Below are 24,542 nucleotides of genomic sequence, written 5' to 3'. Positions count from 1 at the left end.
TTACCACTGCCAAAATATGAATAAAACGAGTAAGAAATTTAGTTTTATTTGCAATTATTCTGAAATTACAGCCATTTGCAACTATTTCACTCATACATTTCTTCGAAATGTAATCAGGGTATTATTGTGGTTATAAAAAATCATTCCATAAATACAGTTCCAACTCGAAACCGAGACCTAATCAGTACCAATGTCAAACTCCTTCATATTTTGAACTACGTAGGAGATTCAGTGGAGACTATCGGAGAGAAGGATCGGCTGTGCATGATACAAAGCTGACACTTTCCTATTAGCCGGATATATTCTTTCCTCGCCTGATCTGGAGAGTTTCATGAATTTACACCATCTCATGAAGGTTTAGCTTAACTTAGGACGAACGGGAAATGCTGTTGCGGCGGCTACGCTGCTCAACAAATTACATTTCGAAACAGCGCGCATATAGCTCTGCGAATAATATTAGAAACCACTATGTTTTACACTCTTTTCGCAAGATGTTTACTCATCATCGTATAAAATGATGGTTTTCCTTCATTTTCATAAACAATTATCAACAAATTGATCGGTAATTTGGTGTTTAAAAGTCATTTTTTACCAATGTTTACAGAAAATATATGCACTATGACAGAACAGAATAAAATCAGCAACACTTTCCTTCCAGCGCTATCTGCGAGCGGTTTCAACGTAGAATCGCCAATGGTGAGAGTAGCTATTAGAAGTTACATTAAAACCGGAACTTTGCTGATCATTTTAACCGATAAAGAATGACATTTCCCTAATTGCGTGAGTGCAATTACAATGCCTGCATTATTTGCAATGGCACTCAGTCAAACTAATCGAAAGTCATTCCGAAATTTTTCGGCTAGTGTGTTCCAACTTTTCGACACGGAACTTTGAATCGAATTCCGGAATTTGACTGACCAAGTAGCAGGTGCTTACACACATTTCGTATAAGAACCTAAAAGGTTGTTATCTACGTTTCAACTGTGCGTTTTCATTCAAAACTGTCATAAGATTCAGATCCTATAAAAACACCGATTTTCATACCACACAAACGATTACAAACTCCAAAACGACATTCAAATCCCCCTAACCGTAATCTTGTTTCTTTTTCTCACCTTCCAGAGGGTTCGGCTTCATCACATTCGGCGATCCAGCTAGCGTAGACAAAGTATTAGCACACGGTACACACGAATTAGATGGTAAAAAGGTAAGCAATATTTTTTTATCTCTCCCAAATGTAAGCCTTTCGCACTTCCCGTAGAACTTTTCGAATGTAGATTTTCTAATCCACTCACTTCGGTACAAAACACAAACACACACACACACTCTAACATGAATTTCAAATCTTTCAATCAACGATAAAAACTCCACTGAAAACTAATGCCGAGAGGGAACGGTGGTGTGTTGTTATCCTCTCGCGTTCAGGTATTAGATAAGTTCATCTTTTATTCAGTGTTGATTCTGACCGAGCGAACCCCTTTACCCACCCCTCCCACCATGTAGTCGGAAGGGAAGCCTTGGCATTAGAAGCGTCGGCCAGCAGTAGCAGCAGCAGCCAGCCGTCTAGTCTAGTTGGGGAGCGGTCCGGTGAAAAGCCATTTTCCGGTTGACTGCGTAAAAATAATAATCAGATTTTATTTGCTTTAAATTATGTCACGGTTTGCCTTCCCAGGGATGGTTCTGCTGGTGTCGGCTGGGTGCTAGAACCGTCGCGTCGGACTGGGGGTAGAGCCACGAAAAATAAATAAAATGTTGAACCAAGACGCGCATCAATCGTTTCTGTTTTTTATTTTATTCTTTTTTAAGTTGAATACGAGTGAGGAAAATAGTCGCAAAGTATTTAAGTATTTTTTTTTTGTTCTGTCGGAAAACTACCGCAGGAAATGGAAGGATAAACAGGGAAAAGTGCTTGGGTGTTCGAGCTCGGTTTTGTCACGTGAGGACGTGATTGTTTTACGAATGAGCGAACAAGTCCCAAGATGAGAGCTTTGTTTTTTAGCAAATTTCTTTTGGATCAACTAAATGATTCGAAGAAGGAGAACAATTCTGGCAAGAAGATACTTTATCCCTTTCAGTGTATTGAAAATCATGTTTCGAGTGGGTGAAAGAAGTTGAATAATTTCAATCATCTTTGAATTGGGTCACGTACAAAATATTCTTTGTGTTTTTCAAGTACGAGAGCGACGCCATTCGCCAATTATCCTTTTTAGCTTATTTTTCCACTGGGTGCATCCTTTTTATTATAATGCTCTTCGTTGAGTTAGTTAAAAATTTTAATTTAACGATTTCAGGCAGGTCATCTATAGTGATAAAAATTAAATTTCCATCTATAATTAGCATGCATTAACCAAGTGCTATTTTGAGATACACCCATATCAATTTATTTTTGAGAACTCAAATAGTAATCGAAAATAAATTAGTTCCCCCTAAATTTTCCTTATTGAATTATTTGATAATGTTTGGACTAATCGTTTGAACTTTTGCGTGTTCTTCTTATTTTCAACTGGAATTTTTTTTTACCTTGATTAAATCTGAGGTTAGCCGGTTTTGTCATTTGTTGTTTTGAAATAACTCGTACGAATCCCAGGCGTGGAAAATGTTGAAGTACGCAATTCGAACAATACACCGTGTAATCAACCAATTCACGAAATGAACTAACTCTCTGTCAATGTGACCAAAAATGCTACAGATCTTCGGTGTCGGTGTTGTCAAAATGACCCATTTGACTGACCGCAGTCCCCATTCCACCATAGCACGGGCCATCTGAAGAATCTGCGAACTCATTTTCCAGTACGTAAATTTCACTAACAATCGCCAAAAAAAACTCGTCGTAACCCCATCAGAAGCCGCATCCATGCGCACCAGAATGAGGAGCCAGCAAAACAAGTGTGCTCCGAGATTCCCCAAACAAAACCTGAGACGGTCATCCTCACGGCAAACATAACTCTTGTGTTGAATCGTCCCCTGGGACGCAATATTTTTTATTATTCATTTTAATTTTACTCCTGGACCGGCTAGGAGGAGGCGATCTCAACCGAAACGAATCCTTTTTCTACAGGGTGTAGCGTTATTGTCGGGAACATTGCACACCTAGAAAAAATAGTGTAAACTTACGTCTCGTGACCATGACATATACGAGCATCAAAATATCTTAGTTTTACGTTTGGTTTTAATTTTACATGACGTTTAATTTCGTAAATCATGTAAAATTACTCCACATATAGCGTTTGTTCTGAATAGTAGGAAGTGTAATGTTATGTCATTGCGCATGTAAAGTATATGTAGCATGGAAAATTAAACGGAACACGGTAATGTTTCGTCATTTCGTGAATTACTAGTTGTTAAATTGTGTCATGTTTGCAATTAAGTCAACGATAACATTCAGATTTTTTTGGTGTGTACAGTAGTTAGGTTGAATGGGCAAACAAATCTCGACTGAAACCTTCTGTTAAAGCTCGTTTTGAGTGGAAATTATTATCACAAAACATCAGTACTATTGAAGTACTCACTAATCAAAAGCTTTGACGCTCATCTTTCATCTGAGCATTACTTTGAAATGTTCTAAAGGAAAGGCTAGAACTTTTTTTAAGATTTTGATGATAATTTGTTTATAGTTTTCCAAACAGATATCTCAACTTTAAGAGGTTAAATTAGTGAACAAACCATGTCAGGGGAACGGACATCTCATGTTAAAGAAATCTGTTGAAGGCATCATTTACATCATTTAACCAGTTTTGCTTTGGCAATTACGTGTCTTGAAATTCACAAAACATAACGTTTCCTTCAATTTAATTTTTATCGAATAAATTTATGCTCGGGATTCCTATGTAACTAATGTTACATTACAAATTCTATTATTGTTCTATTGATTCTTCGAACGATTTTACCTCAATTTCATTTGTTTTAGATTTTAATTTCGCTGAAAATTTCGAGTTTTGACACGATCGCAAGAATCCCTTTTAAAGCACAGTAGACAATTATGTTTTCCGCAAAACCATTTCATGCTATCTTTATTCTCGTATGTGGGAAAATGTATGGAACCAGCTAGGGCGATTTTTTGGTGTTATCTGGTTTTAGAATTTCTATTATAGCAAATATGGGAAAAAAGAATTTTTAAGGTGTACTTTATCAAAAAGAAATAATTCGATTTAATAAGTTGACGAAACAAAAAAAAATTTCATTAACATAGATAATAAACAAATACAATTTACTATCACAGGTTTATAGCCCAAGGTTGGCCTAGTCTGTTTAAATAGGTTTTCAACTTAATAGATGCTATAAATTGTAGAATTTTCCATATAGTAGTATTTTCTTCGGAGGTACTTTATAATGTAACAAGCTCTTTATTTTGATAGTGTATGTCTGAAAATTCCTCCCACTAAAAGTGAGATTCTGAGAACTATTCATTGATGAGCACAAATAATCATTAAAATGTTAAAAACAATCAATGATCAGGAGCTCCCGATAGAATATTTCAAATTTAGTATCAGATAAATGAGGAGCTTTTAGGCAATCGATCAATGAGTACTTCAGCGATACTGATATTTTTATATAAATATTGTTTCATCAGAGACGCCTTGATATATTTTGACCAATTGTTCATTAATATATCTCACCAACGTTATTAAATAATTTGTTTCAAAAAGATTAAAAGATGCGAAAATATGAAAAGAATGGATGTGAAATAAATTTTATAAAAAGCATACACCGGGGAGGACAAATTAGAAAGGGTGAAAAAATACTACAATGACAAAATAAAAAATCATAAGAAGTGGATGAAAGAAAAGAATAAATTTAGGATAAAATTAAATTAAATTAAAGCAAATACTGAAAGAGCCAAAAGTAGAAAAAAAATAAAACAATCAAAAATGAAAAAAACATTTATACTATAATAATCATTTCAATTTAAAGTGCAGAAAATCGCCAAAATAAAAAATGGTGCATTAAGAATAAAAAAAAATAAAACTATATGCAAGATTCAAGACTGGAAGGTAAAATGGATTAAATGTTAAAAATATGTAAAATCATGTTTAAGAAGTTTAAAAGGTGAAAGATAAAAATTCAAAGTTAGGAAACAATAGAAAAATCAGAATGGAATGAGTGAAGAAAAAAGAGAAAACAAAAAAGACAGTTTCCTCCCTTTTTTATTTCGACTAATATGTAGCCACATTTTCTTTTTGACTTTTTAACGGCACGGTTCTTATGGTACAGAGGGACAAGTTTGTCTTTGCCGTGAGACATGTTGGTAGACTTGAGCGATTCGTAGTAATGCTAATAAGCTCGACTCCTGCCAGCCGAAGACAAAAGATTAGTACGTAAGATTTTAACCCTGTTCCTAATGACCCTGCTGTAATAGTTTTTTTTATTTCAATTATAGAGGTTTTAACCTTAAGGTCATTCGCCTCTTCGGGTTAGAAAAATCTCTTAGGAAAAATTTCTAACCCTATGTGCGGGGTCGGGACTCGAACCCAGGTGCGCTGCGTACAAGGCAATCGATTTACCAATACGCTACGCCCATCCCCTGCTGTAATAGTTTTCCGATCTGTTTATTTCACATTGTTGCTGTCACTAGAGTACTATAGCTTTAAATTTTCATAACCTTCCCTATTCAGCAATCTTTAGCTAATTTTAAATGTCGTTAAAATGTGAAATAAGATAAAAATGAAGAAATTTGCAAGGAATGAATTTAATAAAAGAAATAATAGAGGATTAAAAAGAAAGAAAAGGAAGCAGAAGAATGGAGAATTTTGGGAAATTAACGAAAACCAGTATATGGAAAGAAAAACCAAGCGTGTGACAGTGCCGAAGAAATGAAAGGTAATCGAATAAGTGATTATAAAATTGAAATAAATGAAATAAATTAATGAAATGAAAATTAAAAACAAACCAAAATAAAAAACGAAACATGATTTCGAAGGGATATTTAGGAATAGGAAAAATTAAGAAAATAGAAAAGAATTGTAAATTCTTACGACAAAATAACCGAAACAATAAAATACAAAAAAAAGCAAAAATTCTAATGAAAAAATTTGCCGAATAGTAAAATGCAGAATTAAGGATAATGAAAAAAAATCAAGAGAAAAAAGAAAAACAACATGAAATAAATAAAACAAACAGATGAAACAGAAACGAACAGCAGTAGAAAAATGACTAAAACGAGAAAACATGGAAAAAATCACAAAAAATGCAACATTGTGAAACTGTGTCAAAAAGAAATAAAATCAGGTGAACTAAAAAAATAAAAATATAACAAAAGACAGACGAAATAAAAAATATGGAGAAGAAAAAGACAATATAGGAAAGGTAGAATAGGAATAAATGAAAGCGATAAATATAGATAAAAATAAAACATATATTGAATTCGCCGAAAGTACCGAAAATGAGAATAACCAATAACAAATTAAAAAAAGAAACATGAAACAAAATGCAAAGTGGAAAAAGTAAACAGATCTGAGGGATTCCATGAGAAACCGGCCGACCGCAAAATATGACCATCGTCGATTCGAACGAAACTTTGCAGGTGTGTTCGCTGTATGAATCTCCATGATATTCTCTGGCAATTGGAATATTTTGATACAAGAGTAATTTTACAAAAGGACGTAAACGTTTCTACGTGTATGAATTTCAATTTTTTTTAGTTTCGATTACTGTATTTTATACAGCAAAACTATCTGAGAACAAGTTACAGAGAATGAATACTTCTGTCCGAAAAAATATACACTGAAAAAAATGTTGTGTCATTTTTCAAAAAAACAAAAAATTATGATAAAAATTTAAATTGCGAAAAAACCCATTTTTTAAATTTTTTATATTTTGTTACCAAAAACCTAAAGAGAAAAGAAACATTTTGATTGTGATTTCATGATGGAGAAAAAAACGGTAAAAAAGTTTTTCTAACAATAACATCGTAAATGTTTTTAAATTTCATACTAATTGACATACAAAACTGTAATTTTATTACAGAATATAATTCTAAGCACCATTTAAAATCAAAATACATTCAACAAAAATCTTCCAAAATGCGATAGTTTTCGAGATATTTGAAATTTTGCTCCTTCAAAAACAATTAATTCGTGTAATTATGCTCTTTTTAAAAGTTCTTCGCGTTACCCCATCAAAAAATGTCAAAAATTTAATTTTTATCGTTTTAAAGACGTAAAAGCAACCTTTTTAGTGTATTTGGATCCTGGAGAAATTTTCAATAAAAAAGTTTTCCTAACAACAACTTTTGACATTTTTTTATAATTCTTACTATTTGCAGTCAAAAATACAATTTTCTTTTTGAATAAACGCCATTTTAAATCGAAATGCTCTTAACAAAAATTTTCTAAAATGTAGTAGTTCTCGAGAAATTTAAACTTTTGTTTTAACAACACAATTATTTTGTTTTATTACGACCTTTTCATAAGTTAGTCGCGTTTCTCCATCAACAATAATAGGTTTTTCAAAAGGCCCGTAAACTTTAGTGCAACTTTCTCTTTGCCATCAAGGCGATATTGTAAACCATTTGAAAGTTACATGAAAGCAACCAAAATATATTTCAACCATAGGGTCTGTTGATTAAACTATATAGCTGAATCATATGTTGGTTGTTTTCAAGTAACTTTAAAATGTTTCACAATATCGCCTTGATGTCAAAGAGAAAGTTGCAGGAAAGTTTACGGGCATTTTGAAAAACCTATTATTGTTGATGGAGAAACACGACAAACTTATGAAAAGGTCGTAATAAAACAAAATAATTGCGTTGTTAAAACAAAAGTTAAAATATCTCGAGAACTACTACATTTTAGAAAAATTTTGTTAAGAGCATTTCGATTTAAAATGGCGTTTAGAATCATATTCAAAAAGAAAATTGTATTTTTGACTGCAAATAGTAAGAATTTAAAAAAAATGTCAAAAGTTGTTGTTAGGAAAACTTTTTTATTGAAAGCTTCTCCAGGATCCAAATACACTAAAAAAGTTGCTTTTACGTCTTTAAAACGTTTAATGTTTATAAATTTTTGAAATTTTTTGATGGGGTAACGCGAAGAACTTTTAAAAAGAGCATAATTACACGATTTAATTGCTTTGAAGGAGCAAAATTTCAAATATCTCGAAAACTATCGCATTCTGGAAGATTTTTGTTGAATGCATTTTGATTTTAAATGGTGCTTAGAATTATATTCTGTAATAAAATTACAATTTTGTATATCTATTAGAATGAAATTTAAAAACATGTACGAAGTTATTGTTAGGAAAACTTTTTTACCGATTTTTGCTCCATCATGCAATCACATTCAAAATGTTTCTTTTCTCTTTAGGTTTTTGGTAACAAAATATAAAAATTTAAAAAATGGGTTTTTTCGCAATTTACATTTTTATCATAAATTTTTGTTTTTTTTTTGAAAAATGACACAACATTTTTTTCAGTGTATATTTTTTTCAGACAAAAGTATTCATTCCCTGTAACTTGTTCTCAGATAGTTTTGCTGTATAAAATACAGTAATCGAACAAAAAAAAATTGAAATTCATGCACGTAGTAACGTTTACGCCCTTTTGAAAAGTTGCTCTTGAGTCAAAATAATCTTATTACCTGTGGAAAATATTTAGTCGTGCATGACGGTGAAACGTGTAAAGTTTCATTGGAATCTAAGATGGTCGCTCACGATTTTAAAGATTTTCGGACGGATCTTCGTGGGATTCCTCAGCTGATAAAATAGAAAAAAGGTAACAACAGAAACCGTAGAAGAAAAATGGAAAATACATGAAATTGTAAAAAGACTTGATGTCTTGCTAGAAATTTAGATAAAAAAAATAAAAATAAATAAAAACCATGGACTAAAGTTCAAAAAGTTTTCGGTTGAATCGAATGAAATGCAGACTTTAAAAACACCATGATCGTTTACGAATTGCGCTTTTTTTTAATTTTGGGAATTGTTAACACAATTTTGCTTATGTTTCGGGATTATTTACCGAATTTGGCAAGCACTCAATTTGATGGGTCTACAATTTGCTCCGAATTTACCATAATTTAACATTTCTGAGATTCATCTAGTAGTTCTGTAGCTCACGATTTTAATTAGTTGAAAAAGTAGGATTTTTGGCGAAAATGGAACTCAAGCATTTCTAACTCGTCCTCTTAAAATATTAGCAAAATTCTTCCGTCAATGGTGTAGGTCAAAGTTATAATTTTTTTTATGAAAAACTAATCGAAAACAGGCACTTTTAGAGGCCGTAGTAGACTGCAGCCAGATACGAAAAATATTGTATAATAGAAGTTTATTTATCCTATTTTTTTATTTTGTAGACAACGACGATAAATAAGAGCATATAACATTGACCATATTTTTTTAAATTTTTTCTATTTTTATATAACTTCTTTTTCGATGTTTTTCACAATTTTTTTGTACTTTTAAATTTTTCTTCTTTGGTTTCTATTGTTACTATATTAATATTTTATCGTCTGTTTACCTGTTCCATTTTGCATTTTGTTCCATGCTTCTTTTTTTAATTTATTATTGCTGTTGCTCTAATTTTTGTTTTGCTTAAAAGAGCTTTTGTAGATTTAGATCGTTTTTGTAATGCGAAAACCGTTATATTGAACATGTTGAAAATTTACTAAAGTCATAGACTATTCCTTTATTCCTCAAAAATATCCAAAATATCCATGTAACGAGTAACAATAGTTGTGCTAATAACTGACATTTCAAGTAAGTTCACAACAGAATTTCACTACTGCGAAGGAGTACTATCAATTAGTAGTTTGCCATTTTTTTATTTTCTGAAAAAAAAAACTTAAAAAATGTGATAATTTAACTAAATTACAGTGGTATATCCAAAATAGTTTTTTCTCGCTTCGTTCAAATTGTCAACTATCAAAATCGAAATTTTTCAATATCATGATTACAGCAAACCAACAGTGTATTTGTATGGTTAAGTGGAATGTTATGAAGAGATTTACGCAGTAGTGACAACATACAATCGTGTTTTGAATGTTCTACACGAATTTCCCATAGCCCACTAAAAGATGTTGGGCAGATGAGGCATAACTTGGAGCTGGGCGATTGCCCGATACTTTTCAATTGGGCAGAATTGAGAGCAGTTGGGTGCATAAAAATCCTTGTGGACGAAATCCACCTTTTGGTCACGGCAACATTTTAATACCTCCCAGCAGTAGTGGCAACTTACCAAATTTGGCCAGTACTTTAAAGGACTATTGTGAGGTAGTACATTTTTCCAGAAAAGGCTTAATGTTGGGTATGCGTGTGCAAATTTCTTGCCAGATTTTCAGTTTTAGGACGAATTTATGAATAAAACAAGTTTGAATTCGACAAATGAATAAAAAGAACCCTACCTGTTTTTGTTAGCACGACACTTTTATTCTAGAAAACCTGTCAAAATATAATTCTCGGAAACATTTGGGATGAATTTTTGCTCGCCTAGTACAAATCCACAGACGAACAACAAAACGTTTTCCTTCTGTTAACTGTACCTGGCGAGTATCAATTACGAATTGTTTCACCAAGTGTATTTTGACAGTCAATTTCGCGATCTTTGCATATTCACCGGCCTGTTTTTTCACCAAAACAAAAATGCCACTCCCTGATAAACGGCAACACCCTGTACGAGATCGGATGCGAACTTCCCACCCTCGCATCCTTCGCCACACCATTCTCGCTTTAAGTGGTCGTTTGTGTCTCCATTGAGCAACACCAGCCAAGAAGCGTACAGCTTGCAACGTCCAGCAGTGGCGTTGGTAGGTTGGACAAGGGGAACGGGGACATCTTTTATTATTTGTGAAATGACCTGACCGTGGGTTCGTTCAGCTTCAGCTTCAGGAACGGGGGTTCGGGTGGACAATGAAAGGAAAAGATTGTGTCAAATCTTGACACTCGTCGGTCTTTCACTTTTCTACGGCAGCAACCAACCAACCAACCAAAGGGACACGTATGGCGTGGTGTGCGTGTGTTCCTTCCTTATGTTTGCATAGAGCAGAAGAAAAAAAAAAGGTAACGATTGATGATGCCTTTCCATTTTACTGTTTGGCCGCTGCCATCGGCAAGTGCCGGAAGGGATCGTTTCGGCATTGTGTAGGGACCGTAGAGCTATAACGACTCGTATCACACGGTGTAAATCGGCTGTCGACATCGTTTGGATGCATTTTTAATACGACGACACGTTTGAAGGGTTCCCCCGGCCGAACAAATGAGAATTTACAGCGGACCCGCTTGAAGGATCCGGAGCTGTCAGACTTGGTAAACACACACACAAACACACAAGGGTGACGATTGATTTATGGAGTCGTTCGGTTTCGACTCGATTCCTAGCATGCGACCTAATCAGATGACTTTCCGGATTACAGGAGATTTCTTCCCTTCTGCCGAGTCCGGGAGTCATTTGTCGCTAAACGCTAGCTAATGATGGAACGGAGGATGTCATCGTGCTCTGTATTGTCACACACATACCGCATCCACCGCAAGCGCACAGCACAACCAGCAGGAGGTAGCCTGAACACGAACAATGACACGCGTGTTTTCAATTAATCCGGACTATTTTCTCCGGGGCTGTATTTGCCAACCTCTTGACTATAGTGCTTTACTTTTCCCGCAGTTTTTCTGGGAGGTGTTCGGTGCGGAGGGGGAAGTGATAAGCGGAAGATTTGTGTGACTTCGATTGGTACCAATTGAGTGTGTGCTTCCTGCGCCTATATGTATGACGAGAAGTCAACGAGGGGACCTTTTTCCAAGTTGTTTGGTTATTGACATTCATGTTTGCGAGTGTGCATATGTAAAGTGGGAAGCAGTAGATTAGCATAAAAACTATCTGATTTGAATTCTTTCGTGCCTACCTTATTCAATTCTGTTCTTATTCGTTCCTTTGCAGATCGACCCCAAAGTAGCATTTCCTAGGAGAGCACATCCAAAGGTAGGTGAACAATATATTTGTGTTGTGATACATACATACATAGGTATGTTGTTGAATTCGTTTATAAAATTACTACAGTGTAGAATAGAATTTCCCCTGACAGAAATATGAACGACCCACTTACGTTCTTGTGATGCAATCCAACCCCGAAATTATACCTATTATACGTATGACTAGTGATTTTACGAGATTTGTTGAAATACTTAGACTTACCAAGAAGAATAACAGACTCTCAAAAGAACACATTGCAACGTGTAATCTAACACCACTTCTTTTTTAAGCTTCTTTGTAACCTGACTAGGATTGACTATGAACAAATTTACATAAAACAGAATTTGATAAGTTTAGCGTAAAAAAAGATTTGTCACTCTCGAAATCGTTCTATAAGACCCAGTATATAATCGTTACTTCGTGTCGATTTTATTTAGGAGGGACTTAAACATGTAATGAACAAATAAATTAATTCTGACAACTTGAGGTAGTTGCTGAAAATTTTTGACTCTTCTATTGTCTTAGCAATATGTACCAATTTTTATATCGAGCTGTTTTGGTTTTGAACAAGCTTGAAAAGCCGATTTAATAAGACTAAGAAAATTGATTTTTTCTAAACAAATTAAAAACATCTTTTCAGCCTACCTCCTACTTCTGCCCAAACCAGAGCTATAAATCAGTAAATGAACGACAACTGCTAGTCTCTCGATCTAATGTACATTGCTGCAAGAAAAAAGGAAATATTGTCTCTATTCTTGCGATCATGAATGAAGGTGACGAAAGAGCGCGGCTTCAAACCAACGTTCGCTGGCTTAACAGTTTGTGCTCTCGACAGAGTCTTCGCTTGGTGGAATATTTGCCGAAGGTGAAAATGGAGCTTACAGAAGATGCCTTTATCTAGTTCCATTACCTGCGCTATTTAACACCGATATCATTCAACACGTCAGCCCAACCAAAGAGTTTTGTTTGGCAGAACAATCTAAAACGCGCAGTTGAAAGTGACAGCGTTAGAATTAAGGTTCCCGTGTATATATGATTAAAAAGTGTTTGACGCTTATTTATCCCTACACACTTGGAAAAATTCGTGTACATTCAAGTTTCCTGATATATACGAGCATCAAAAATGACATTGTTTTACTGCCAAAAACTAAATCTTTTACAGAGCTCCACTAAAAAGTGTATTGGGTATTAAATAAACAATACAGCTCACTCAGTGTGATGAGCAGTCAAAAGAGATCCTAGAGACCAAACTCATACGGCCGTTGCAACCATCGAATTATTAGAGACGATGTTCGATGGACCAATCCTGACGAAAAACGGTTATGTCTGTTCAGGCCCGATGAGAGGGGGGGTCAGCCAGGGCAATTGCCCTGGGGCCCGGGTCGTCTTTGGGGGCCCGCGTTTTTACCCGGTAAATGGGCGAACACGTCCGGTATTCATAAAAGAGCAATAAAAATATCAATAGTAATTTCTTTGTAATCATTCGTCTTATTAAATTATTGTATGATGGAAGCGTAAAAATGAAAACTTTATTTGATAGTTGGCATTTGTTAAAACAAACGTTCTTAAGGGAATTGTCTACTTTGTGTACAATTTAAAAAAGCGAGTTTTATTACTTGAATCGAGGAATACACTACGAAATATTGAGAATCCAATTCAAAGTATGTTCGAAGAAAGCAATAGAGCGTCAAACAGGAATACGAGCGCACGGACAAACGCATCCGTCCTCTTCTACGTTCTCTTCTTTGCTGATTGTTGGCGTGGAGATACTGGGCGTGATTGTTATTGAGCGAATATTTGTTCCTGTCAGAGTCGTAGATATTGCTGTGTAGTCGTCTGTGGTTTGACATAAGACAACGGTGTGCTGTTTACGGTTATAGCAGGTGGGTTTTTGACATTAAAAATGTCTTACTCCACTATCTGGGGCTAGGTGTCATTCTAAAATCTAAACTATCTCCCATGTAACGAAATTATGTAAGGTTTGCACGCTTATAACTCCGATATTACTAGATGGATTTTAATCATTCATACACCAACCGATTCAGAAACACCTAACTTAAATATTGGTAATAATTTAATATCTCCCCAATAAAAGTAGACTTTTGGAAATTGGTAGAATTAAAAAGTTCACGAAAAACGGGAAAATTACCATTCGTGAGGCAGATTTCTCAGACACAGCCGTCAAGAGAGGGAAGCTTAGTTGCTCAATGAAACACGAAAAGTCATAAATAGAAGCAACGCATGTCCGTTTAAATCAGTTGTTGCTCTTATCCCATACGAGCAACATCGTCTCCGGGCGATGCAATAAGCGCTATCGATTTTCGGTAACGTTGGCATTAGCACACACTCGCACCTAAGTGACTAAACCATATACGGTTAGTTTATAAATAGAGGTGACGCGTACCCGTTTGAATCAGTTTTTGTTCTTATGTCGAACGGGTAAGATCATGGCTGCAGCGTCTGGGCACTACAATAAGCGGTAGACGCTATGCATTTTCGGCAGCGGTGGCCGTGTGCGGATTTTTCGGGTACCAGCACGGTGTCACAGAATGATTTGCAAAGTGGGTGGGCGGGGTGGTTTGGATTTAATTCAATACGGTGTGTGCTGCTTAAGAGTGTTGCGTTTGAAAAAAATATATTTATTTTTATGCATGCGTGTGCGTTGTAACTTGTTAATCCATGTTTATGGCGCTTTGTAGCTGCGTAGGGTAAAGAGCCTATTGGTTTTCATATTTCGGTTATATGTTTTTTATCAGTAAGGCATCTGACAACGTGCTTCTGTAGTTATTGCACTGTTCAGCAGCGTAGTATTTTATATAGGAGAGTACTCTCAGGTTTTCTACGCGGATTTTGAAATTTACGCGGTTTTTTATTAACGCGTTTTTTTTTAAATTTACGCGGTTTTCATTTACACGGCCTATTTCCCCTGCGTGAAAAATCTGAGTGTAATTGCATCGGAAACAATCACATTCCCAGCAGAACTTTTTGTTTTCTAATTTCAAACACTTTTGTTTCGTACTGCACACAACGGAAAATTTTAAAACAGAACTTACCGTCCCAGCAGCAGTTGAAGCGGGTGTTCTTTTTCGATTCAAATTCAAGCCATGTCTTAAGCGTTACTGGACTTAAAATTGTTTCCCAGTTTATCCAGTCAGAATATCTGTCCTACCCTATGTATTTAAAACACAGTTCTAATTGCGTTTTAAAGTATACAACAAATAGAACGGTTGGGTATACTAATTTAAATTTTAAAATAAATCTTTTAAATTATGAAACAAACCGCTGTACTGAGGATATAATTATGTCAGTCCTATTACCACATAAAACACCTATATAACATAAAACGCTGCAGAATTGGTTTAATAATATAATGTTTACACTACAGAGTTATAACACGTTTTAATAATTAGCAACAAGAAAAATGTCACCAAGATAGCATAAAAACCCGTTTTAAATGGTAGTGCGAACGTTGCATAACAATGTAATTTATCAAATAATTTCATTTTTTCCACCACTAATCGATCAAGAAATACTTAAACTTAAGATTGTTTACTTAAGTTCATTAGCACATTATTGAAAATTTAAATGGAAAATGAAATTTCATATTTCATGGAGAATCTGTATATTTCCGTTGGCGGGCGTGGGCTTCCTCATCGAAGCTCTCAATATGGAACTTTTCTTTTGAATATATTTTCTGGACAGACCAGTCTATTTTTACTAGATGGATCTGCCAAATAATGCCAATCACCTAGTGAGATACTTGATTAATTAATAGATTACCGTTAAAAGACCTTCAATAAATTATGTTTTGATGGGGAGGGTATATAGCAAATTGTAACATATGAAAACAGGTGAGTGAACAAGAACGTGAGTCGATATGTGTGATAGATAAAATTCATTTGCACGCTCTTGAAAAAAGCTACATTTTAAATGACGCCGTGGTCGTGACTTGTACACAACCCTTTAATTTTTTGTTCTTTTGCACAAAGTTTTCCGTGGTGTAGTGTCTTTTTGAAAAATTCGTGCATAGGAATCTTCCATGGGTGCATAATCATTAATAAGTGTTGTCTGATGAAACGTCCCATTTTCGGTTGATCCGCATAAAATGGTTACGTATATACAGAAGCATTTTCACCATAAGAACAACATTAGGGACATCCTGGAAAATGCCAATTTTCAGCTATTATGAAAAGCACTTCTCCGTATCTTGACATAAATTTGCTAATCAGTCAGTCAGGGGTGTGTGGCGATAATTCATGTAAGCGTATCTCTGCACGTACTTGTTTCACTTCTCGAGTAGCTGATCTTACAGAACATTTCCAAAAATCAATAATAACACAATTCGTCTGCAGTCGTTTTCATCGTGTATCTATAGCGGAACGATTTTTAGTTTCTACTCTGGGCGAGATGAGAAGATAGACTGAGCTTAACTAACCGTTGAATAAAATGGTTAATTTTTATATTTTTGTTTTGTTATGCACGTACTAGTATTTTCCCTCTAAAAATGCATTGTGTTGAGATAGAACGGTGATTTTGGGTTTCACCATAGATGCGTGTGAACCCAATTATAATGTGCGAAATAAAGAAATCAAATCAGTTCAGCTCATGCAATAGCAGTAGTGCTCAATTGCCTACTGTACTCACAGTTGTTTTATTTGCGTATGATTACTGTGTTCTGTGTCTATGTTGTTATCGCGTCCCTCATATTCCCACAGCTTACTTATGTAACTAGAAAATCTTTTTGATTTGAAAATTTTAAACGAGAAATTTGAGCTGCATCCGATACCTTCTCATTTTGCTTACAACAAAAGCCAAAAACTGCTCCACCGCTACTAGCAAATAAATCAATCCATGTGTCGCTTTTTCTGTACAGTAGAAGCAAAATATTATGTTCCAAGCTACTGTGTCGAAAAAAATGAGTGACGATTACAAGCAGCAAGTGGCCTATTGCGGTCAAAATTTATTCCTATTTACTTTTCGAGACTTTCCTTAAGATCTATTGTTAAAAGTACAAATGGAGCTAAAGATGGCCATTGTTTACATCATACATTTTCACCATGTTAGACATAGCATGCTGATTATGTTCCAGACCATCAATGGAACAGAAGCGTTTGTTTCGCAAAACGAAATATATCCGCTCACTGTTAAAATACAAATTCTAAATCTCTCCGTAGGTTAGAAGTATTATTCCTGTTATTGTAGCACCTGCAGATCCTATTTTCCTTACCCCTAACCTTACCACTTCCCAAATCCTTCCCATCTGGGAAATGATGAAAAAACGATTCATGGCAAGGCACAGATCTCCGATCTACATGGGGAATGTGCCATTTGAGCCAGACGCTACTGATTCCTGAATACCTACAAATTTAAAAACTTGTAACTATGGCAATTTTACCCTATTTGGATACCGTGGAATAATTTATTTATTTATTAACAGGTTAAGGCCGAAGTGGCCTGTGCCGTATACAAAAGATTCCTCCATTCCACTCGGTCCATGGCCGCGCGTCGCCAGCCACGCAGTCTGCGAAGGGTCCGCAGATCGTCTTCCACCTAGTCGATCCATCGTGCTCGCTGCGCGCCACGTCTTCTTGTACCGGTCGGATTGCAATTGAGAACCGTTTTCACCGGGCTATTGTCCGACATTCTGGCTAAGTGCTGGTCAACTTCGTACGACGGCGAGCTCTGTTCGACCGAAGTGTCTTGCGGAGGCCAAAGTAAGCACGATTTCCTGCCACGTTACGTCTACGAATCTCTCTGCTGGTATCATTGTCGGCGGTCACCAGTGAGCCCAAGTACACGAACTCTTCAACCATCTCGATTTCGTCGCCACCGATGCAAACTCGAAGCGGGCGGTTCTCATTCTCTTCTCGTGAACCTCTTCCTATCATGTACTTTGTCTTCGACGTGTTGATGGCAAGTCCGACGCGCTTGGCTTCTCTTTTCAGTCTGATGTAGGCTTCCTCCATCTTCTCAAAGTTTCGTGCAATAATATCAACGTCATCGGCGAAGCCAAGTAGCTGAACGGACTTTGTGAAAATCATACCACTCGTGTCGATCCCTGCTCTTCTTATTACACCTTCCAGCGCGATGTTGAATAACAGACACGAGAGACCATCACCTTGCCGTAACCCTCTGCGTCATTCGAAGGGACTCGAGAGCGTCCCTGAGACACGTACTACGCACATCACCTGATCCATCGTCGTCTTCACTAATCGCGTCAGTTTGTCCGGGAATCCGTACTCGTGCATAATCTGCCATAGCTGATCTCGATCGATAGTGTCGTATGCGGCTTTGAAGTCGATGAACAAATGATGTGTGGGCACATTGTACTCTCGGCATTTCTGCAGTACTTGACGAAGAGCGAACGTCTGGTCCGTGGTAGATCGTTCGCTCATGAAACCCGCCTGGTACTGCCCCACGAACTCTCTTGCAATTGGTGATAGTCGACGGCATAGTATTTGGGAGAGTACCTTGTAGGCGACGTTCAGCAGGGTGATTGCTCGGTAATTACAGCAATCCAGCTTGTCTTTGTAGATAGGACACACGACACCTTCCATCCACTCCTCCGGTAAAATCTCCTCCTTCCAAATCTTGGTAATCACCCAGTGCAGCGCTTTAGCCAGTGGCTCGCCACCGTATTTTAGTAGCTCGCTTGGTATTTGGTCAACCCCAGCGGCTTTATTATTTTTGAGCCGGCTAATCTCCTCCTGGATTTCTTGGAGATCCGGAGCCGGTAGTGTAATGTCTTCCGCGCGTGCTCCCAGGTGCGTTACCGTGCCATCCTCGTCGTCTGCTGCATCGCCGTTCAGGTGTTCTTCGTAGTGCTGCCGCCACCTCTGGATCACCTCACACTGGTCCGTGAGAAGATTCCCGTTTGTATCTCTGCACATGTCGGCCTGTGGTACGTGGCCCCTGCGCGAGCGGTTCAACTTTTCGTAGAATTTCCGTGTGTCTTTAGCGCGGTACAGCTGCTCCATCGCTTCGCGATCTCGGTCTTCCTGCTGGCGCTTTTTGGTCCGGAAAACCGAGTTCTGCCTGTTCCGTGCCTGTTTATATCGCGCCTCGTTCGCCCTCGTGCGGTGCTGAAGCATTCTCGCCCATGCTGCATTATTCTCTTCGACTAACTGCTCGCATTCGCCGTCGTACCAGTCGCTTCTTCGGTCCGGGCCCACCGTACCAAGTGCAGTGGCTGCGGTGCTACCTATGGCGAATCGGATATCTCTCCAGCCATCTTCAAGGGCAACTGCGCCTAGCTGCTCTTCCGTTGGTAGTGCCACTTCCAACTGCTGCGCGTATTCTTGAGCCACTCTGCCATCTTGTAGCCGCTCGATGTTTAGCCGCGGCGTTCGGCTTCGACGAGAGCTATGCACTGTCGAAAGTTTTGAGCGCAAGCATACTGCAACCCGGTGGTGGTCCGAATCTATATTCGCACTGCGATAAGTGCGGACGTTTGTGATGTCCGAGAAGAATCTACCGTCGATTAGAACGTGGTCGATTTGATTTTTTGTTACTTGGTCCGGTGATCTCCAGGTGACTGTGGATATCTTTGCGAGGGAAGAAGGTGCTTCGGATTACCATTCCACGGGAGGCTGCGAAGTTCACACATCGTTGGCCGTTGTCATTTGATACGGAATGCAGGCTGTTAGGCCCGATTACCGGACTGTACATTGCCTCCCTTCCTACCTGTGCGTTCATGTCGCCGATGACAATTTTCACGTCTCGCAGAGGGTAACCGTCGTATGTCTGCTCCAGCTGCATGTAGAACGCTTCTTTCTCATCATCGGGTCTCCCTTCGTGTAGGCAGTGCACGTTGATGATGCTGTAGTTGAAGAAACGGCCTTTGATCCTCAACTTGCACATCCTTGCGTTGATCGGCTGCCACCCGATCACACGTTGGCGCATCTTACCCAGCACTATGAAGCCGGTTCCCAGCTCGTTGGTTGTACCACAGCTCTGGTAGAAGGTAGCCGCTCGATGCCCGCTTTTCCACACCTTCTGTCCCGTCCAGCAAAGTTCCTGCAGCGCCACGATATACCGTGGAATAAGAAGCTGTCGAAATTCGCCTGTCTGGCATGCTCTCTGTAGACGTGGCAATATGAGTCAACCGGAGTCTAATAGAGACCACGGACTCACGAGTTTCCCATGGCTGAAGAGATACTAACTCATACTGCACTAGAGGACTTAGGTTTAAAAGGGCCCGGTAGTAATACAAGCCTTGGGGCCCGACGCGGCTCTCGACGGCCCTGTGCCTGTTGGCTGCACCGCTCCTGCGATTTTTTGGTCTTTTGGATTTATTAATGCTTCTACGTTAAATCTTTCCTCAACACCTACAAATCGCAAGCAACTAATGAGCTGGAGGGCTAATTAACGAAATTTCTGCTGCTGTTTTAAAAAAAATTACCAAAATTGGACCGATAGAATGAGAATAGTCACGGTTGACAGTTATGTGAAATTGTTCCAAAACATAAAATAGTATCCCATACGACATCAAAATAAAAAGATAACACTACACTATGGTCCCAAAACTGTATTTAGGAAGACAAAACTGTTTGCGTTAGTTTTTGATATATAGTGTCTTCAGCAAACTTTCTTGCCGATTTTTTATATTAGTTGAATTAGGGTGATCCTTGTGGTTATGGTGTTCAAAGCATCAACTTCTTAAATATGTAAAATTTGGCTACATATTGTTCTACAAAGTTATAAATCCTTCAAATTGGAGCAACTTTTCTGAAAAAAACTATCTATCTATCTCTAATGGTTCATGTGTTATGATTTTTGCAATATTTAAGGTAGGGTGGCTCTTGAAAAATTGGTTTTCTCTTAATATCTTTTTTTGTGTTGATTTCTTGCTAACACTTTGTTCTGTAACTATGCAAACAAAAGAGATAGAAGCTTTATTGCTTCGGCAAAAATGTGTATTTACAAAAGATCTAAAAACCTCTAAAATAAAGTGTTAGCGAGAAATCAACACATAAAAAGATATTAATAGAAAACCAATTTTTAAAGGGCCACCCTACCTTAAATATTGCAAAAATCATAACACATGAACCATTAGAGATGTCCATAAAGTTTCTTCAAAAAAGTTGCTTCAAATTGATTGATTTTTAACTTTATGGAATATTATGTAGCTGAATTTTACATATCTTAAAAGTTATCAACTTTTAACACCCTAATCACAAGGACCACCCTAATTCAACTAATAATAAAAAACTACAAGGGGCAGCCCTATGGGGTTGCACGAACTGTAGACGTAGGACTATACTACTTAATGTAAAATATTTATTTTCTTAGTACTTAGTGTGTGGGAAAAAACACCCGGACCGGTGAAGAAAAATCAAATTTTAGACAATATAATCACATCTCATGTATAGAACAAGCTTTCTAGTTGCTCTCAAACAGATCCTAAAAGTTCAAACATCCATGGATAACCCAAGTTTGTAGATGTGTTTCGATGCCGCAGGATTGTAAAATGGTTAATATTACGTCATGAAAACTCAATTTTTCCGTGACAATTTTTTTTGCCTGCAAAGTGCCCTGTGTGTATGCAAAGGTCATGATTTGTTGGAATATTAGCATTGATCGGAAAATGCTTTCCAACGCTGCGCATTGCATACATACAGGACATTTCGCAGGCCACCAGAAGCTGTTCATTTTACCCACTCGGTATAAACATGTCTCATTTTTGGACATGTTTAGAAATCAAGAATCATGTTTGAAAAAATGTGTTTATGACGAAGTATTTTTACCAGATATGTACAAAACATGTCTAGCAAGAAACATAAGGAGATTGTAATATCTCATTCACTTATTAGTTAGAAAATAATGACTTTTACCGCCAGTTCCCTACCTACCAAAACATTCGCACCAAACATTGAACCCAAGCGTACAATGCAAAATGAGTCAACGCTGATGATGATGGGTAGAGCGAAAGAGACAACTAGTACCACCACGACACTATTAGCGCATTTCACCAAAATTCCACGCGGCCTTTCCCGATTGAAAGGAACGGCCGCGTTTAGCCCATCTGTCATAATATCGTGATTTTGCATAGCGAAGGGCTGAATGATAACACATTTTGTTCCAAAAAACAGCCCTGCGTTATGCAACACTTTGTGCAGGTTGATTATACCAGTTGCAAGTGGGGCCAAATTCACCAAGTTCCGTAAAATTCCTTTTAAATTACAGAATTGATAAAATTGCTTAGATGAGCTAAACTAATTAATCAAATCCTGTTTTAATAACTGTCCTTGCGTTTAAATTAAAATGGGAGGCTTATTACTACCACTACATTACTTAATTTCAAGCGCAAATAGCAAATACATGTGCTAGTCAAACCAAAAATTTACTGGCAACATTACAGCGGAATTTAGGAAGCAGTTGGAGCGGTCGCCTGTTGGACAACACAGAGTAGCGTCCCTCCACAGCCAGTGTAACGGACTTCTAGCTCAGCTACACTGGCTGTAAAAAACACAGCGCAGTGAACTGCTTCACCAGCCGTTCAACAGGGAACTGAGCGTGTCTGGCCAAGTCCGTTCTTTAAATAGTCGATGATGACGTCATTCTTAGAAGCGTTGCGCGCTAGGTACACCAATCCGTCGTACAGGGCTTGGGAAGCGCTGTCTTCTGTGTGTAAATGCGCGATATTTTGACAAGGTTGTATATTATTTAATTTTTTAATGCTATGATATCAAAAATCTTTGGGTTTATCTATTGGAATCTATTCTTAGAAGTATTTCGGGGCGATTTGTGCAAAAAATTTGAAAATGTATCGTTTAAAATTGGACCACTTTTCGTTACATACCATTTTTGTAGAATTTGCAGAGTGCACCCCCATATCGAAACCAAAGACGTAGTCCTACGTCAAAAATCGGCAAGAAAGTTCTAAGAAATTTTGCCGAAGATGCTATATATAAAATACCAACGGTTTAGGCGCTAACAGTATTGTCTTCTTAAATACAGCTTTGGGACTATAGTGCACTGGTTGCCAACAATTTTGTGTGTGTGTTTTTTAAAGAGATGGAAAAAAAAAATTCAAAAAGATCTTGAAGTTAGAGAATGAGGCTGAGCAACCACCCCAATCCGCTAAAGAAATATTATTACCGGCGAACCTGATTCCTCGCACAACCTTACCGTATTACTTTGGGGAGGGATTTTGTATGTGCATCTACGCTAGTATAACTGCTTAGTAGATAGTTCCTTCAGTAGGGTTAGACCACCCTGACTCGAAATACCACTCGTTTTTGACCATCCACACAAAGTAGGCCATTTCTGTATGGCAGTACGAAAACTAGCTGTGGGTCAAGAATTAGTGCTCTTATCCTCCTTCCCCTGGACGACATGCTACAGATTGTCCAATATACTGAGGCCATTGGTAAGGGACATAAGAGTGTCATTTAGCACCACAACTTCTTGAACCCTTTGGCTTCCTGTTCAGCACTACAACTCTTTTGAGCTCTTTAGTGCCCTTCTCGTGCCATTTGGCATTTCTTGCTCGTTGAGCCATTCAGCGCCCGACTTGTTGGCGAACTACTCGGTCTACTTACCGACGATGGACTTAGCCTACTCCGATGGAGAATTCCCCGGCGAGAGAAGTTCTCCCGAAACCGAATTAACCAGTCAGGTGCCGAGGCCGATCCAGCGATTCCAATGGTGCAAGGCGTCCAGTTCGCTAGTACCCCGACGACCCGCAACTGGTAGCTTCTCGTCGCGATCTATTAAGTCTGGTCCCCGCCGGTGACTCTAGCTTACTCTAGAAGCCCTCCCAATACCGATTCTTCTTTTGTTTTTGTTTTATTTCCCTCGGACCAACCGGTAGGGTGCCGTGGTCGGTCTTGCGATTCCAAGTGGAGCGTGACTTACGGTGCAATGGCACCCCGACGGCTCATACCCGATACTCCGCCTCGGTTTAGTCGACTAGACCCCGGTGGTGGAAAGTTTCACTACGATTTTTGCTCTCCCGAAAGTGTTCAGCACGCCATTTACGCTATAAGGCGGTCATGATCTGCGTCACCACTTGGTTGACCGCGTTCCACGTCTTTATGTCACTTGTCAATGTGTAGACAACATTATCCGGGTTGATGCCCGGCTCTCCGGTTTCAAGCATCTCCCAGCGTGTCGACTCGAAGCTCGGACATTCGAAGACCATTCTCACAATTCTGAAACAACTGTAACGATGCGTACCTGAACCAATGAAAATACTTCCTGAAGCAACCGTGGCCCGATAGTTGCTGTGTCGGGTCGAAGTTAGCCGAAGTTGAAATATTCTGGACTTCTGGCCTTCGTTCGTCTCGTACAGCTGCACTCTACTCTGAAAGTAGCTCTTCAGGATCCAGCATAGATAGTCGGGTACCTTTATTCTGTGCTGCGCTACGGCAATGGATTCTCAGCTGGCGTTGTTGAACGCCTTCTTCACTTCTATCGTGGCTGCCGATGCCACTATCAATACTCTTTTACGAAATCCAAACTGCATCTTGGACAGTTCGCGCTCACACTCCATGCATTTCGTCAGCCTGTTAAGAACTATTCTTTCCAGTAGATTTCGGAGTGTATCTAGCAGACATATGGGCCTAAATGCGACCGGATCGTCCTTTGGCTTCCCTGGCTTCGGTAGCAACACCAGCTTCTGTGTCTTTTACATTTCGAGGAA

At 38.0% G+C, this 24,542-nt stretch overlaps 1 protein-coding gene across 2 annotated transcripts in view; it reads left to right on the top strand.

Annotated features, from left to right (window-relative positions):
• The window catches only part of LOC131691545 (RNA-binding protein Musashi homolog Rbp6-like), a 576,405-nt gene that overhangs the window by 91,724 nt on the left and 460,139 nt on the right, over positions 1 to 24,542 (top strand). For both annotated transcript variants that reach the window (XM_058978050.1, XM_058978051.1), the window contains 2 exons: positions 1,123 to 1,207; positions 11,864 to 11,905. In XM_058978050.1, coding sequence (XP_058834033.1) covers positions 1,123 to 1,207; positions 11,864 to 11,905 — 127 coding nt within the window. The remainder of the gene's footprint in view (positions 1 to 1,122; positions 1,208 to 11,863; positions 11,906 to 24,542) is intronic.

Source organism: Topomyia yanbarensis, chromosome 3 (assembly GCF_030247195.1).
Source record: "Topomyia yanbarensis strain Yona2022 chromosome 3, ASM3024719v1, whole genome shotgun sequence".
Taxonomy (NCBI): Eukaryota; Metazoa; Arthropoda; class Insecta; order Diptera; family Culicidae; genus Topomyia; species Topomyia yanbarensis.
The sequence above is the reverse complement of the archived record's forward strand: the minus strand, read 5'-3'. Positions and strand labels throughout refer to the sequence as shown.